A 17,941-nucleotide genomic window follows, 5' to 3' on the forward strand; every position below is an offset into this window, starting at 1 on the left:
ACTCAAAGGCAACAAACAGTTGTCTAGCTATGTTGCAGAAGACAGCTTTTTTTTTCCTTGCTTGAAGACCATTTACCTACGCATATCTGCAGGACTCTGAAATGTTTAGAATAGTGTAAAACAAGAAGTACTCACAGCAGGAAATTTTCCAAGAATTGGAGCCGACGGCCTTTCTTGTGGCATGAAATTTTCAGCAGGTGCTACTGGCATTCAATGCTTTTAAGAAAGTATATAAGTAAGAACTTTTGCAAGCATTATAAAGGGGATGGCTAGTAACTGATTAGTGGGAATGCTGGGAGATGATTGTTCCAATCCTTGTGGGATTCATTTACATTATATATCTATTGTGTGAAAATTATTTGCTTCAGAATGGTCTCATATTCAAGTAATGTGCAGTTAAATGTTTCCAGGTTAGCATGCCTGTACAGTGACAGGGCAATCGTTTGTGGGCCATTACAAATCTTGGCTCCTTGCGATATTGGGAGAAAATTTCTGGTTTTACAGTAGAGAACCCTATAGCCAGAGCAAAAAAAAAAAGAAAGGGGGGGGGGGGGGATCTGAAAGTGTTCTGCTTCCTTTCTGACATATCTTCAACTGTATCAGGAAATCAACCAGGTTGACCCAATATCCTGACACTGTTGGCTGTGGGTCTATCATACCAGGATTTGAAAATTGCACGTACCATGCATGCCAAATCAATTTTCAGAAATTAGTTATTTTTTTTCTTGATTGTTCGAACATTTTTGATGAATGAAAAAACATACTACAGTTGTACTTGGCAGCTCCGTCATACTCTCGCGAGCAAGATCTGTTAAGTCCATCAAATTATTACATTAACATTTCTAATACCACTAGCTAAACTACCGCGGTCTTCATGTGGTCAATCAGATATGAGATAGCAAATGTTAAATATGTATCAATGGAAACAACTGTGACCAATAAAACTGCCTTACCTTCATGTGCATCATATCCACTACTGGTGAAATCAGTATTACACTCCATAGGACCTCAGTCTTTTAATGGAACACACTTGTAGCACCATTTGATATACATGTATCTCTCTCCTAAAGCATGATACATGAGACAAACAAGGAGGTTAGAGAGTTGTTTAGTACTTGTGAATTTATTCTGATCTTTAAAAAAGAAAAAAAAAATACAGGCAAAAATACATAACAAAACACGTTCAGAAATGCACCATGCTTGGAGGTTTACTAAACAATACAGTCGCTTGAAACTGCACTCTTGCAGTATGGGGTATCTAGTAGTGACTTTTGCCAGTCTGCGTTTTGAAAACCCTATGCAAGAGTACATGAAGTACATGAAATTGATTCAGTTTGGATCGAGTATGATCATGTTATGTTTCTTTCTTACCCCCAAACCATAGATGTTCAGATCATGAAAATAACATTTGCAGTTTGATGATCGGTTAAAATGAATAGCCTCCCACGCTTTAGAGATAGAAATGTAGGTAAGAACCAGTTTGTGTGACTACAGGAAAATTGTGAATGAAAGTCACTGCTGTGTATTAGGGAACCCATTATTGCTTTCAAATGATGTTCTACAATGATGTTCCCAAAAGTCATAAACTCTTCTTAAACACCATGCCTGGGGATTTAAAAAAAAAAGAATTACTCATTGATATCTTATGATTTTTATTTAAAAACTGGTAGAGATGGGTGTAAGTTCCTAGCTTTTTAAGGCAAGTCTTGTTATGGGGGTGGCCTGTAAGTCTCCCCCCCCCAAAAAAAAAAAAAAAAAAATATATATATATATATATATATATCAGATGTAACATTGATGCCACCAAAGGGATTGATGTTAATGTTGGCAGAAACACACTTAAACTTATTGCATAACTGATACACAGTAGCACTGTGGTTATTTTTGTCCTGCACAACATAACAGTCAATTACAAAATAAAAATTGCACTGCATTGCTCAGCACAAGAGAACACTAATCACGAATTCACTGAGTAAATGTCTGTTGAGCAAAATCCCTTTTGTTCGATATGCCTAAAGGGGAAAAATGCCCATGTAGTATGTTCAACAGCTTTCATTTTGAATTCCTAAGTTTGGCAATTTGGATCATCGGATTAATTGAGCACATTGATGTGCATGATTTGTCAAAAAAAGATGAGTTTTAGATAAATTAAAACAATTTGTTCTGAGGTTTCCCTTGGATTTAACAGAATTGTAGCATAATACCAAACACAATGGAGGTACATTACTATAAACATACATAGTACAGACATAAACGTATAATTCATTGTCTCCATTACACGTCACATGGGCAGTGAATTACGCAATTCTGGTACATGGTCTCTGTCACAAAGGCTTAAAAGCAAATACACAGCTAAAATATTGCACAGGCAAAACAATATAACAGTATTATGGATATAATAATGTTGCCTCCATGACGTCTCAAATGTGGACATCTCGGGTGATGTCTACATCCATGTAGCCTGTCTGGATGTAATAATGGCTTGAAAGCTCATTACAGGCTGATCATGAAAAACTAATATCATGCCATATATAAAAACTATTACATCATACATCCATGCCCGTAAACAGAGTGTAACACAAAGCAAAGGTTTTATCCTTCCTTTATCATTTGACGGTTAATAGAGGCAAAATATATACAAAAATACATATTTGGTACAAAAATACATATTTGGTCTGTGCATTACGTTTATTATTTCATATTAGCTGCAATGCTCATTTTTGCACACATAGTTTTTGATGAAATGTAGAACAAGTATTGCAAAATATAATTAGTTGCAAAATATTGTACATGTATTTAAAAAAAAACGCCAAAAACAAACAAACAAACTTTCACGATTTGTCCTTCCAAAACAATGTACAAGATATTAACCTACACTACACATCCACTGATGTAATATGATGGAATGGATATCAGACACTGAAAATGTAAAGAATTTTGCGGTCTTGAAATCTCAATGACATTTGGCCTGGCCTGGCAGTGGCAGCATCAAAATAAAGACTTATATTTGCTTCTTTCACATTTAGCTCCTAATAAACTGTCAATGATGCAAACTCAGTGCATGAATTTCTACCAGGAAAAGAAACCACTTGTGTCAAACTTGACATTTTTGTTGACAAATGCCCATTGAAAAAAAAAAAAATGCATGAAAGCATTGTACCCATTGGTTTTGATATAAAACTTATTCACAAGCAAAACAGATGGTTTGGGTTATTTATATACAGGCTGTTTGGCAGATATACTATCTTTGAGTGTTAGAAAAATATTTTTTGTCATGTTCTGAAAACTTTATTTATATGTACATGCATACATATACACATAATTATACACACATGCAAACATTCATACACACACACCCTCTCATACCAGTGTACACACACACACACTTGAGCATGCCATTAACAGCAAGCACCTAGCCATAGCTTGTCATTGCATACATAATTATATTTAATATATAATATCAATATGTCTACAAAGGAATGAACTTGTGCAAGGGTTTTTACTTTTGTTTTGTATTAATCATAATCCAAAAACAGACAATTTTTGCCAAGCTGTCAGTGTCTGTACAACTTTTCAACCTTGCACACAACAGACCTGACTGAATTTATTCCTAATCAAGTAAAGTACTGCAGCAATCCTTGGATGCATATAAATAACAACAGATATGTAACGAAAATACATCTCTACACGATGATGTGTAAAAATAGAAAAATCTATCTATACAAGAACAGTCGCTCTGAGATGATCACAAGCAGAAAAAATACTCTTTATTTCAGAGTTGATCAAACTATTTCATGACATGTTCAACCAACATGGACAGCTCTGATTATAACAAACAAAAATGAGAGTGCAGAGACGCCACACGTAGAAAACACATTCAGAAACACATATTAATCCTGTTCATTCCGAAACTTTTTGAGTAACAGTCTTCGTGAGCACTACAGGACAATGATTATGTATGTGTATGTATGGCTTTTCTTGGCGAATGAAGATTTAAGGAAGTTCACATCTGCTGCAGGCTCAAGAGTGACTGATGAGTCCGATGCGGGACAGGCAATGCACTGTACAGTCCAATGAAGGGGATAAACTATGTTGCAGGAATGTTCAGGGATAAGACTTTTCGTCATGTCTTCTTTCGTCATGTCTGTGCACTGAAAGCATGGGACTCAAGTTACAGCTCTTAATGCATGTGGGGGAATATTTATTTGTAGATATCAGTTTGCAGTGAGTCATCTGATATTTCTTTTTGATATGTTGATGATATAATGTTCATATTGTCTAAATGTTGGCTCACAGGCTTCAGTAAATGCTGAAGACCTCTGTCACATCATTTCTGACAAGTTACAACATATTACACCTGGGACAAATCTCAAAATTTTAAGAAAAAAAAAAGTAAAATGACTATCTTACACAACTGTCCTTTAAACATGAAACAACAGACTTAGACAAATCTGGTATATCATTGTTGTCTGTCTTACTTGGCCCATGAACTCCTAAAACATTGTCTTGCAATTGGCGTAATATCTATCACATTGTAAAATCTTGTCAAACTGCAGTATGGAAATCCATGCTCTGTATTCAACATAGGGTATTCACTCAACTGCTTGGAAAATAAAAAAAACCAAACAACAACCAAGAATGACTGGCTTCTTTTCACTTTCATTTTTTGAAGGCCACAGTCTATAATTCCATTAAATTCTAGACATGGATAACACTTTAATCTCTGTGCAGTTCTCATGAATTCATACCTTCCGCTGCCTAGTAATGAATGGAAAAATGCGAACCAGTGAACTATTTTGTCACTTATTTGACAGGTAAAACTTGACAACATGGTGAGTGTGAACTGACCGATGCTACGGTTATACCTTTGGATTTAATCTATTAAAAGACTCTTCCCCACAATGCACGGCATAGTTCAGCCCATCTGGCTTGGTACTTGGACTGTTCTGTTGTAATCTCCCCCAAACTGCATGAAAAATTTCTGCTTGCTTGATCAGAGGAGCATCTACTGATAAAGATACATGTAGTAGTACCACTGCTGTGGTACGACTCTCCCAGTGTGACATTGTAAACACTAGCTCATTTAATGTTTTAAAACAATGTCTAGTTTTGTCGTGGCACAAACATTTGTCTCATGGTTAGTTTGCCTCTTGAGAGGGGGATGCTTTTCTGTATGCCAATTCATCACAGACCGTGGAACAATATTCATTGGAAATACTCCATGCTGACTTCTTCCACTGAAGAATATGACACTGCAGGGCAGACCAATAGCAAAACATTTGGCAGGGAGAATTAGGGAGTGCTCGACAACGTGACGGATCAAGAATTGTCTGTGTCTTTGTTGTTGTTGACTCATCCTTTGGTGCATCGTCAAACGTATCTGGTCTCATCTCCACCCTGTCCTCCCCCTCCCCTCCTCTCCGTGTCTGGGCGGCATCCCGCTGCTCTCGAGGTCTCGTCCGCCCCCCTGTCGGGGAGCGTTCAGGAAAGCCTCGAAGCGCGGGACTCGCTTGCTGGAGTCCCTCTTTCCCCAGGCGATCACCAGGCCGTCCTCGTCACAGGTGAACAGGAAGTGGGAGTCATGGCTGAAGGTCAAACTAAAGGGATTATGGGAAGACACAAAGCAGATGGCACATATAAACAATATAAGACTTTGAGCTTTCAACTGTCATTTCAAGATCATGAGTTTGAAGGCTGACATTGATATGACCACATACAAATCGTAAAAAGCTGTGAAGCTGAAAAATATCGGTAAACACTGTATATCATGAATCTTTACAAGTGAGTGTAGTACTATTAGAATTTCATTTAAATAAATGAAGAAGTGCATGTGCCACTTTTATGTATAACAATCAATACAGTAACATGATTTGAGAAAACAGTCACACTGTGAAGAATATGTAACTTAATAATTCAAACCCTTTGCAATCAGCAATCTGTGTGCTGTAATCTTGGCAATTCATTACTTCACACAATCCATGCTCCACATTATTCTCAGAATAGCAACTGACTTTGAATACATCATTATGTGTCATAGCAGTTCCATGACATTTGCTCCTGTGACAATTGCTCGCATAAAATATCTGCATGCTAAGCCAAACATAAATTCTACCTACAAACATAACCCTAATTCTAATCCTAATCCTCACATCAAACTACACATTAAACCCTATCACAACCCTAACCCGAACCCTATTATAAGTCCTTGCATAGAATAAGACCGGAGCATTCGTTGCAAAGGCAAATGTCATGTCACCGTCATAGCATCAAGGCAAGTTTACATTACAGCCGTCTTGCCTCTCATTCTAAAGTATGCCATGAATCATTTCATCAAGTGACAGAAAAAGGTGTGCTCAGTGGCGCCCAGCTCTCCACCCCTACCTTGTGATGGGCCGATGCATCTCAGGTGAGATGTTCCTGATGGGACTCAAATCTAGGGTACTCCACATCCTGGAAATAAGCAAAACATTTTCACTTTAACAAAATGCATTCAAACATCTGTTGAACACTATACACAGACCTTTGCCTGCATCAAAGGTATATGATAAATGGTTAATGAGTTTTTGGTCTGAGGATTTTTGTTTCTTGTCAGATTCGTTTTTTAAACTTTCATTGATTTGTTGATTTGGGATCCATGTGATTACCATTATGTTTCTATAAACTTCTGGCAAAAAAAAAATTGCTTCCCTAAAGGCAATCCAATCTGTGAAAATAAACAAATTAATCTTGAGATGTGAATTAAATAAAAGAGACAGTGGAATTCTGTAAGGTGTATGTGTGTATGTGTGTGTTGACAAAGAGAAAGGCAGACAGACAAACAGAAAAAAGAAAATGAGTCAGGTTTAGTTTTGTTGGGCATTTGTAAAAGGAAGAAAGAAAATGAGGAGGAAGAAAGAAAAAGATAAGGAAGAAAAACAAAGACGGAGACAAGATACTGATAAATTGTTTGCAGCATACCTGATAGTGCCATCGTTGCATCCCACGGCGATGACATTAATGGCCACGCCTTCCGGTGCCGTGGAGAAGGCCACACAGGTCATCCTGCTATGGCAGAACACGCGGCCGATCAGCTCGGCGTTGACACTCCACAGGGTCAGCTCACTGACTCCCGCCGCTGTCAGGGACATAGAGACATCAGTAGAGACTGGTGTCAACCAAGGTATAGGAGAGGGAGAGGTACCAGTGGGGTGGGTCCAATGTGTGGGGTAGGGCAGCAGATTAGGTAAGTATGGCAGGTGGCGTGGGGTGACAATAATTAGGCGGGGCCATTGGGTATGGAGGGCACAGTGGATAAACAGGGCGAGGCAATACAGCAGTTGGGTGGGTGTGAAAGGAGGAGTGGGTGGGGCACCAATAACATGGGTCCATGAGGTAAGATGAGACACCAGTTGGATGGGTCATTAGGTGGGGTGGGGTATCATTTGGATAGGTTATCAGGTGGGGTGCAGTTCCAGTTGGCAAGTAATCAGGTGGGGGGGGGGGGTGGGGTACCACATTGATGGGCCATTAAGTGGGGTGGGGCACCAATTGGAAGGGTTATTAGGTGGGGTACCAGTTGGATGGGTCCAATGGGTGGGGTGGGGCAATGGTTAGGATACATCAGGCGGGATGAAAGAGACACCAGTGAGATGGGTATATTTGATGGGATGTTCATGTGTATTGAGAAGATGCGTCCATAAGAGTTAGATGTGGTGCATTGTGCGCAGATGTTGGCCATGGTTATTAAAAGGTACAATTTAAGATGAATATGCAACATAATGTAATGAAGATAAGACCAAAGTGTATGCCACCAGTTACGCAGGACACATGTGCACCAATTGTGAGTGTTCACAAACCATGTATCAACAATACCCCATCACCAAGCAGAACAAATGGTTCACAAGAATACATATTTAAGTGCATTAGTCATGTTGCATGGATAAAGGGAAGGAAATATGGGGGAGAAACAAAATAAAAACTCTGAATAAGCAAAAGAAATATATCAATCAATCAACATCTAATGAATGCCACTTATGAACTCAAAACATAGAAATCAAATTCTTTGTGAATCATGCTTGAAATAGCCAGCCTCAAAACTAGACAACTGCACAAGGGTAACATTTGCTCCTATAACTAGTCCTCTGTGAGCAAAGAAACACATAATTTTGTCACGAGTAAGAAACGAGGGGATTTAGTGAAATACTTGTGTAGGTGGACAAACAGTTTCTTTATCAGCAGACAAAAATATGAAAAGTTTCCTGTGTTAAAACAGAGGGTGCTTTATAAATTGTGTAGCAGTGTAATACAGAGTGTCTACTTAAGCACACAAGAACAGGAAAGATGTTTATGGAATTTTCATGAGCATCGTAGCAAAACACTTATCTGAGAGGTGTATCAGAGTGACTAACATTCTTTATGTAATCAAAGACAGGTGTAAAACTTGTGGTTAAATCATCAGTCAAAAAACAAAAACAAAAAAACAAAACAAAACAAAAAAGGGAGTGCTAATGAATTGGTGGGATGGTGTCACAAATAGTATTTAGGAAGCAATATGTAGAATCATGTGCAAAGAACAAACATGTGAATGAAATAGTAAAGTGTGATAAAAAGTCATGATTTGGTTTGGGCACACATGGATATGGAAGACTTGGAATATTTTGTTAAATTATGTGAAAAGAAAGAACAGAGGTCAAGACATGCTGGCACAGAGTGAGAAATGATCTCTATTTGTGCACAAAAGGTACATGTACCTTTCAATAGAATTCTCATCAGCATAACACACATGGTACTGTTAAAACGGTGTAAAAGTCTAACAGACAGTCTCTACCTAGGCACAAATTGATTTGAAACATCCTTCTACATGCATTGAAAAATTTGCTGGTAAAATGTTCAGATAAGTAAATAAAGAACACCTGACTTGATAATGCTGGTACCATATGACAAATATGGTAAGAGTCCTGAAAGGTGCATCTTGAGTTGAAATCTACTGGATAATCTATTTATGATTATTTCAATTGCCACTATTTCACGGTGGAATTATGTGACTGGTGCATACCCAGATTGAGGGCATAACTTTATATACTGACCAATATACAATGCCTTTTATAGCTCCCTCAAGACAATCAAGTTTTAGTTTTTTTTTTTTTTTTTTTTACATACTGATATGCTTGGTTTTACTAAGAATACTTTTGTTGTCAAAATGTCTCCCAAAATAGGCAAAAAGTAATTATGAAACTAGGGAAAATGGCACTAAAGTCTATCAAGCTGTATCTACAGTATCCTCCAATCTCTGTATAAACAGGGTATGAAATTGCATGAGTAAGGTGTACTCAGTGGAAACATGAAAGAAAGACAGTATAAGCAGTGATATCAGAGATGAGTGTTCTGCAATGCCTTCTGAGACTGTGCTGGACACTGCAATCACCACAATGATTGTCCAGCATCTAAATAATCCACAAACTAGCCAAAGATTTAAGGATATTGTAGTGGCTCCACCTTGCTGTTGCAACAAATGACTCCTCATTTACTGAAAGATCGGAATATTTAACTAAGAAAAATGAGTAAATGAGACTCTCACAGTGATTCAGTCTTAAGATCAGTTTTGAGTAATTAAGAATTGCACATTCGGGGAAACAAGAAGAACATGTATTATTTTGTTTAATCCTAATAATCTTGAGACTGACACTTATGAGGGCAATCCTAACTAAAACTCACCTATGTCTGATATAGTAGCTATGTCTCCTGACACATCACTGATGGCCACGGCGTTGACGCTACCCCCTCGCTGGGTTTCATCTTTCAGGGACCTCACGTACCGCAATCTGTGTTATGAAGAGAATCATCCCCAGCATATATTCAAATCATCCAACATATCGCACAATCAAGACTCTCAGTCTGTTTATCAGAAACATCTGAACAAGAAAACTAGCTGCTCACACAGCAGGTGTTAACCTGTTCTATCCATCACTCACTCCAGTATGACTGGCTTATGCAAAAAATATCAAGAACTGTGATTTTTGGGTTTGTTTAATGAATTTACTACAACCCCTTCATCCCTCAGTCATTAGTGGTTGGTTAGTACAACAAATGTTATTATTGCTACTGATTCACAAATTGCCCTTCATCAACGGAAATAAGCACTAATTATACAGTGTTTCAGTAGTAAACGTGATAAAAATCACTAGCAAACATACTTGGGTGGACTTGACCTACAATGTCCTAATTTTCAGACAGGCATTGTATCAGCATTTATGTTGATGCAAGGCAATTTGTCAATCAGCTGCAACACAACCAACTCGACGAAAGAATTCAGTAATTTAATTAAAGCTATTATTGGATGCCAAGCATGTACAAGTTAACCCTATTCTAACTGGGGGGGGTCAAATTGACCCCCCCCCTCGACGTTTCGCGCCACGATTCCGCAACGCGCGAAGATTTTGCCGCGTCGTTTCATGACTTTTTTCATTGAAGTCTCTCGCATATTTTGAGACCAAATTTGCGATGTCCGGGTACACCGTTCTGAAGTTATGCAATGTTTTGCATATGCATGTCAACCCAAAAACCGCTCAAATTCATGATTTCGTGTGCAAATCCAATGGAAACTGTGTTTTTTTGTTTAATTGATATAAATTAGATTATTTCAACTTTTAAATATTGAAATAAATCAATTCTAATGTAGATAAGCTTGAAAAAGTGCCTCCAACAAATTTTGGCAAAAAAACAATAGAAAACAAAAGATCGAAAAAACAATAAAATACATAAGAAATTAACAAAACAATAAAAAACAAAAGAAAATGATTTTGATTGCGCTATTTTTTTTTACAAGAAAATTGTTTGATATGTCTTGAGGAACTCTGACACAAAAATTTAATAATCCTTCAGTCTTTTTGATGGAGTTATAGGTGAAAATATGATTTCATGCGTTAATTTGCATAATTGATTTATTAAAAAATATGAAATCAACATTTTTCTATTGTATGACCATGTAATCTTGTAGTTGACATCCAGCTCTATGTTCAGGCAAAATTTTGCGGTGATCGCGCGATCGGCGGCCGAGATCTGAAGGGGGGGTCAAATTGACCCCCCCCCCCCCCCCCAGTAAAAACTTGGTCTCAAATAGCCCAGTTAGAATAGGGTTAAGCTCATGCTCACGTATGTTTTGAAAGAGAGAGATTAGTTAATTTGTTAACCTGTTGAGGTCCCAGATGATACAGGTACCGTCCTCACTAGCACTGACTAGAATGCTGTATGGCCGACACACACACAGACATGTCACTGGTCCTGTGTGACCCACCAGGCGCACCATTGGTTTCGTCACTTCGATGTTGCTTTGCTGTGTGGTGAACAAACAAACAAATGATTCACTGACACTCTTCTCTTTGGTCAAAGATGGGAAAGCAACTTGTTTTACCCAACATCAATGAAATAAATGCAACTGAGTATTTTTGAATGACACAATTGTGGTGTTATTCCACTCCTGTAGTACCACAATAATCAAAGCAAGGTTACCCAGCAAAGGGTTCTAGAGGATACAGACAAGACACAGTAAAAGTATACATCAGATGGCCAATCAACAGCTCACAGAAAAATATACTACTATATACAAATTAAAAAATGAAATCCAGTTGAACTCATATCAAAACTTTTCACATACAGGTTGTACTTGACTGCACCCCACTAGAACAATATCATACTAACAATTTTCAATATGTCACTTCATGTAAAAGAAAATCAAAGTTTTAAACCTTGCACCTTTGCAGCAGAGGGAACAGCATCATCAACAAAGCAATATGCTCCTTCATAATAAATTACATACATTGTAGTCATTACTTGATATTTTGATGTACACAAGTGTTCACAGAGATATGGCAGTTCAAGGGAAATTGTGAGTGAGTATATTTACATGTATGTTTGTTTTTTATATACACAAAGTGGGTTTACTGTCTCACCCTGTTTGGGTTGTACTTGATTGGGTAAGCAATGATGATCCCAGACGCCATGCCAGTGAACATCAAACGACAGTCTGACACAGAACTACACGTTGTGATCTAGAACATAACATTATAAACAGATTCACACAAGATTACAATTGTACATTCATTTGATTCTTAGAGTTCAGCTCTAACTCAAAATATGTCAGCCAGCCAACACCATCATAAAACTATCTTCACCTGTTTCCATGACAACACGATGCCATTATTCTGGAGTCACTGTCACTTTCAAGATGACAGACAGCTGCTCTTTAATGATGTCATCATTACCATTAATACTCATTTTATACTTTTTTTGTTTTCCACACATCCTGTGAGTAAAACTGGTGCAAGATATAGGTATTGGTTCTGTCATATTAATTGCAAGGATCAGCTGAGAACAGCACAACTGATACTTGTTAGCTGTAACCAGACTTATTTTGTACAGTAACATCAAGTAATCAGCTAACAATAAGTATACTGAATCTTCAAGGGCTCATTTACAGCAACAAAGGTACAAACTCCAAATGTCTGCATCATGAATATAATACAACAGTTAAGTTTGATAGGGAGGTATGATTATCATGCTAAAAATATCAAAGGTGCTTATTAAATGAATTTAACCTCAAATAATATTCTTGGAAATACATGAAAGAAGTAAATTTGTAGAGACCACTGCACAATACAATGTGTGTACCTTTCACAGCCAATGCAAGAATTCATAGAGATCTAATGAGGGACACAACCACTCAGGAATGATTCAATGCTGATGACGTCTTTCCTTGACAAAAAAAAAAAAAAAAAAAACAAATTTTGCTGACCTTGTCATTAGTGTCCGACTGCAAAAAGTTGACCGGAGGCGTCTTGGCCTTGTGCTTGAGTCTCAAGATGCTGTCCAGGTGACCCCAGGTCAAAAACCCTGACCACTTGATGTCCACTGCATACATACTGCTCACTCCTGTTGGTGGACAAATTCATTAAACAAACATTTACAAGTGTGCATCAATACGGCAAGCTTGTGGAAACATTTACACATTCACACACAATATGACCGACTGGTAAACAATTCCTAACTGATATCATTTAAGATCTACTTACATTCATCCGTGACTGACATGTTATTTGAAAAATATATTTGCAGTTTAGCATGCAGTTCTCTTATTCACCTCAACACTATATATCGCCATGTTCATCTTGACATGTTAGTGTTATGAATTCATATAAATATGACAAGATATCTCCTGTTATTACAAAGTTTTAAGCGACAAGGTTTGATGTAGGTTTAGGAATAAATTATTTAAACATGGTTTTCGTGCACAAAGCAGATAAATGAAGAGCGCCATCTAGTGATGAGATCTGCTCACCTCTTTCCTTGCTGTACATGACAAGTAGACACTGGTTCTTGGCCACCCCACAGACATTGCCCGTGGGGAGGGGGATGAGCTGGGTGGGCGGGGTCATGAAGGCCTGCTGCCACTTGACCATGGGCTCACTGGCCCCAGGCGAGCCCAGGTAGTCCCCCCATCTCATCCCCTTCACGTGGGACAAGGGGTCCTGGTGGTGAGAGTAAAGAGGAAATGGCAATCAGGAGGATATATTGACTACATGTACCTAGTGTAACCTGTACCCTTTTTTTTCAGAATGTCTCCATTTGATTGCCTAAATGAACTACACCTCCCAGATAGGTTTACAGTGAAAAATGTGACGCTACACCACTACTATTACCCATTAAGATTTACAGCTATCATTGAATAAATGCCTTTTGATGACAGATATTTTACTCTAGACACTAGCTGTGGTAAATATGATTTGCTAAATTGTCCATAGTGTGTATAAGAGAAAAATTACAGTAACATTAAGTGGCATTCATTTTAAAAAAAAAAGGAATGTCGTGATTGACAAAGGCTGGATGAGTGCAAAGTTAAATAAAAAATCTAATTCAACTTTGCCCTTTTGGTAAATTTTGTTATCATACTCTGTTCACAAAATTCTGCTCATATTTACTATAGCATACATGTATCACAGGAGATTTTGTCACAAACAGCAAAGACGTCCTACAGATGGTGCTTATCTACCACCTTCAGGTGCTTAATTAGCTAAAAAATCATCTGTAATCATTGTAACTACATCATCAGAGCAACAGCAACACCGATGTTCATCCTGTAAACCAGGCTGCTTTACTAACCCTGAAGGCGCTCTTGTCAGCCTGTGACCGAAGGAAGGTAGATTTCCCCGTCAGCTGGGCCAGGAAGGCCACACTGCCCAGGCCGGCCGAGTCCACTATCATGGGGTCAGACTCGGACCGCTGGGGGTGGGGGCTGGTGAAGAGCTGCTTGGGGGTCTGACCGTACGTCTTGATCATGGTCTCCACCGCTCGCTGCTTGGTCGGGTCCTTGATGGTCCGAGTGTCCAGTCCAAAGTATGTCTGGAGAAAAAGAAGAAATTAAGAAGTACACAAATGACATACACATGAATCAATGAAACAATCTACACTCTGAACTGGGGAAGTCTCTTTCAATTAAACTTTGAATCAGTCAGGCACTACAAAAATTTCCATTTCAATGACATGATGGTATGTGTGTACCAGAGCAGAATAACCAGTTTATACCTTCATGGTTTTTGCATCCTCATGGAAAAAACAAACAAACAAACATACAAAAGATATATATGGAAAACATAAATCTGAAACTTTACAATAACTTCTTGCATTATCACACATTTTGTCATACGTGGCTTTTTTCATGTCTGCTTGTTTAAACATACAAAAAATATTCTCAAATTTGAATTCAAAGGATGCAATGTGCTATGTCCTAAAATGAACATACTGAGCAAACTTGTAGTAAAGATGGGGGGGGGGGGGAGACAAAAAAAAAGGGGGAGAAGAGAAGGGGATTAACTCTGCTAAGGCTAAAGTAGTATGTACACATCATCTCTTTTTCAATACTTGGTGTCCATGACTTCATGCACAAAGCAAAAATTTGAGTAAATAAAACACTGCTGGTATAAACCGATCCAGCTCTTCCTGAATTCTACACTTCCTCCACCCTCAACCCATGATGGGTGATGGAACAAGAACCACTCACTGCAGGATGAAAGACATTGATGGCCTCCTCAGCAGCCTGTCCCTGCTGCTTGAACCCAAACACCAGATCCACCCAGCTGTGAAGGTGCTGGGAGACAAAGGCCGACTCTAGGGCCTGTCTCTGGATGAGGATGAAGAGGCGGGCATCGCCCCGGGCCCACGGCGGGAGGGTGACATCATTTACCCTCTCCCCTGACTGACGAACCCCAAAGTCGTAGCCTGGTGGAAATAGATATAAGATAATTAGAACTTGTGTGATACCACTATGGGATTCGATTAACAAAGCTGCATGTGACACCACGTGCAGATATCACAAAATCGCCTCGATTATCAGATCAAATTTCATGATGGAAAGAGTGACTTTGAACCCAACATAAGTCATGAAGACTTTGCATGAGAGAACAACAAAGATTCCAGTGCGCAGGTGCAAGGTTCAGTGAAAAGAACTTTCCAGGCATCTCATCAAATTCCTTATTCATATCAGTCATGCACCCCTGTTCCAATAGACTGTAATATATGTCCTATTACCTTCAATCATTGATTAACTACATATTAAATATAAGAAAGATTCTAAAATCTGTGAGACTATCTTAAATATTTTACACATGCACACATTGTACGTAGAAGATTAATCTGAACGCAAGACATTTTTTCAAATTTCATCCAAGGTGTTAATCTGTATCAAAATGGTTTGGTGTCTAATCAAAGGGAATTATTTGTAAACTTTTACTGCCACTGCAATGTCAATGAGTGATCAAAATAGGCAAATATACAGGGTAGGTAAAATCAGTAAGAACAAGAAAATAACATTCACACACACAAAGAAAGAGCAAATTACTAAAAGGAGGGGACATTTTAATACAAGAACACAATTTCTTGTTTGTTTTTCATTTCTTTCTTAGTTGTTACTTTGTTATTGTGATGGCGTTACCTTCGCCATTTCTGAGGAATTCTGGCAGGAAGAAGAACTCTGGGATTAACTCTTTGACATCAGTAGCAGATTGGAAGGAAGACAGGAACCAAGACGTCTCCACCGAATGGAACGTCCTGTCGGGCAGATCAAAATGATTATCTGCAAGAGAAAAACAAGGACAGTGAAAATTAGTATGCTTTAAAAAATCACAAAATTCTTGTTTTCATACCTGAAAATGTTTAATACATTTTAGATTCTAACCTCCTACTATGACATCACAAAAACCTCAACTGAATCTAGTGGCACTTAGCACAGTTACCAGAAACAAATCTGTACATATTTTTGAACTCATGTATGATCTTATTGCCTTCTCCTACACTGAATTTAATCCATAAATCCTAAAGACATACTTTTAAAGAGTTCAGTTCATATTCTACTCTGTAATCGAATATGTGGGCATAAACTCATTCCCAATTTACTCACTAGTAAAAAAAAAATTCCAGAGACAAAGCATGAAATTCATGAGGCAGCTTTAATCTAAAACTTGCCGACAAGATAGTAACATAGTTTAAATTCACTCTTAGTTCCAGTTACATGAAGTACTTTGAACAGCCTCCTAGGAAATCTTAGTGGCAGACTCTGTCCACCAAGAAGGCCAGCCTACCTTGGTAGTCGAGAAACATGCGGGTGAATGGAGGCAGTCTGACCAGGTACTGCAGGACAGTGCCGCTGTTTGAGTAGTGCGAACCGTAGTGGTAGGGACCAATGACCAGCGTACTGGACTCTTCTCCAGCCTGCCGATTCTTCTCATGTTCCTCCTTCAAAGCCTAGAGGAGTGGGAATCACAAAACATCAGAGAACATCTCAACACACCATGCACTGGGAGTGAGGATAAACTGAAATTCCTCTTGGTTCTTGACATAAAAAAGTTTGTTTCACAATTATTTGTGCTTGATAACATTCATTTATTTTCTCAAACACATTTTCGCCTAATGGATGCTATATGTGGCAGTGTGCACATGTATGCTATATCAATGCCAGAACAGATCACTTCCATCAGAGAGGGTGCCTGATTAATATTTGCACTCTTTTTAACTTTAATTCACTATTTCACAAAGAAAAGACTGATTTCCTATCTGCACAAACAGGTTTCTATAGATTATAAAACACAACGAAAATAACATTTTATTTTCAAGTTGCTCCAGATCTTGCAAAGAGGTCCTCACAAACAAAATATATGGTAGTAATCTGAAAACATGCTGTGCCACAAATTTGAATCACTGCAGAGACCCATCACAACTCACAAGGGGATGCTACTCAGGAACTAGGTTTTGAAATCACACAAACTCATATGGAGAGTTTTTCCAATGCATCAAATTTCCCCTGAAAGTGCCTACCAAGAAATTTTCCTGATAGCGATCCTCCTTCTTCTTGTTCTGCACAGCCACAGGCTTATTGAGGTCTCGGTACGACGACGGCGACGTCAGATCAAGCTTCTCATCTTTGTAGTTGCTCAGGATGAAGGGGAAGACGGGGTACTGCATGAGGTCGTTGAAGGAGCGACCGGCCAGCTTGTTGAGCTGCGTCAGGTAGTCAAAGTTGGTCATCTGGCCCAGCCGCCATGCCTGGGTGACTGCCAAGACGCTGTCCACCTCGATGAGATTCGGTAAGTCACGGGAGTGGATCAGGCCGTAGACTTGGTCGCGCTCCTGAACATCGGTTAAGCAAAATGTCACAGATCACTCACACTGATAACAATTAGTGATGCATCACTCATATTGAAGGACTGAAGGTCAAAGGTATTGCTGCTCAATAGTTTTGCTCTCAATCTCTTCCCATTACATCCATCATAAATTAGCATATTTATGTCGAATCTAAGTTAAGCGCAGAGAGAAATCATTTAGTAAAGATGAATAAGGCAACAAAACCAATGTTAATAACAGTGAAGTTTGCATTTTGCATTTCTGGGGTGTCACAAAATAAAGGCAGATACCCAAT

The 17,941-nt window shown here is 38.5% G+C and overlaps 1 protein-coding gene across 1 annotated transcript in view; it reads right to left on the reverse strand.

Annotated features, from left to right (window-relative positions):
• Window positions 1-4,967: 4,967 nt before the first annotated feature.
• Window positions 4,968-17,941, reverse strand: part of LOC140244927 (lysosomal-trafficking regulator-like) — a 100,078-nt gene continuing 87,104 nt past the window's right edge. Inside the window, exons 37-49 of the mRNA XM_072324571.1 lie at window positions 17,341-17,652; window positions 16,608-16,770; window positions 15,962-16,102; window positions 15,032-15,249; window positions 14,134-14,373; window positions 13,313-13,502; window positions 12,770-12,906; window positions 11,928-12,026; window positions 11,169-11,311; window positions 9,694-9,800; window positions 6,958-7,144; window positions 6,382-6,450; window positions 4,968-5,597 (exon numbers count right to left, since the gene is read on the reverse strand). Coding sequence (XP_072180672.1) covers window positions 5,387-5,597; window positions 6,382-6,450; window positions 6,958-7,144; window positions 9,694-9,800; window positions 11,169-11,311; window positions 11,928-12,026; window positions 12,770-12,906; window positions 13,313-13,502; window positions 14,134-14,373; window positions 15,032-15,249; window positions 15,962-16,102; window positions 16,608-16,770; window positions 17,341-17,652 — 2,217 coding nt within the window. The 3' untranslated portion in view covers window positions 4,968-5,386. The remainder of the gene's footprint in view (window positions 5,598-6,381; window positions 6,451-6,957; window positions 7,145-9,693; window positions 9,801-11,168; window positions 11,312-11,927; window positions 12,027-12,769; window positions 12,907-13,312; window positions 13,503-14,133; window positions 14,374-15,031; window positions 15,250-15,961; window positions 16,103-16,607; window positions 16,771-17,340; window positions 17,653-17,941) is intronic.

Source organism: Diadema setosum, chromosome 1, assembly GCF_964275005.1.
Source record: "Diadema setosum chromosome 1, eeDiaSeto1, whole genome shotgun sequence".
NCBI lineage: Eukaryota > Metazoa > Echinodermata > Echinoidea > Diadematoida > Diadematidae > Diadema > Diadema setosum.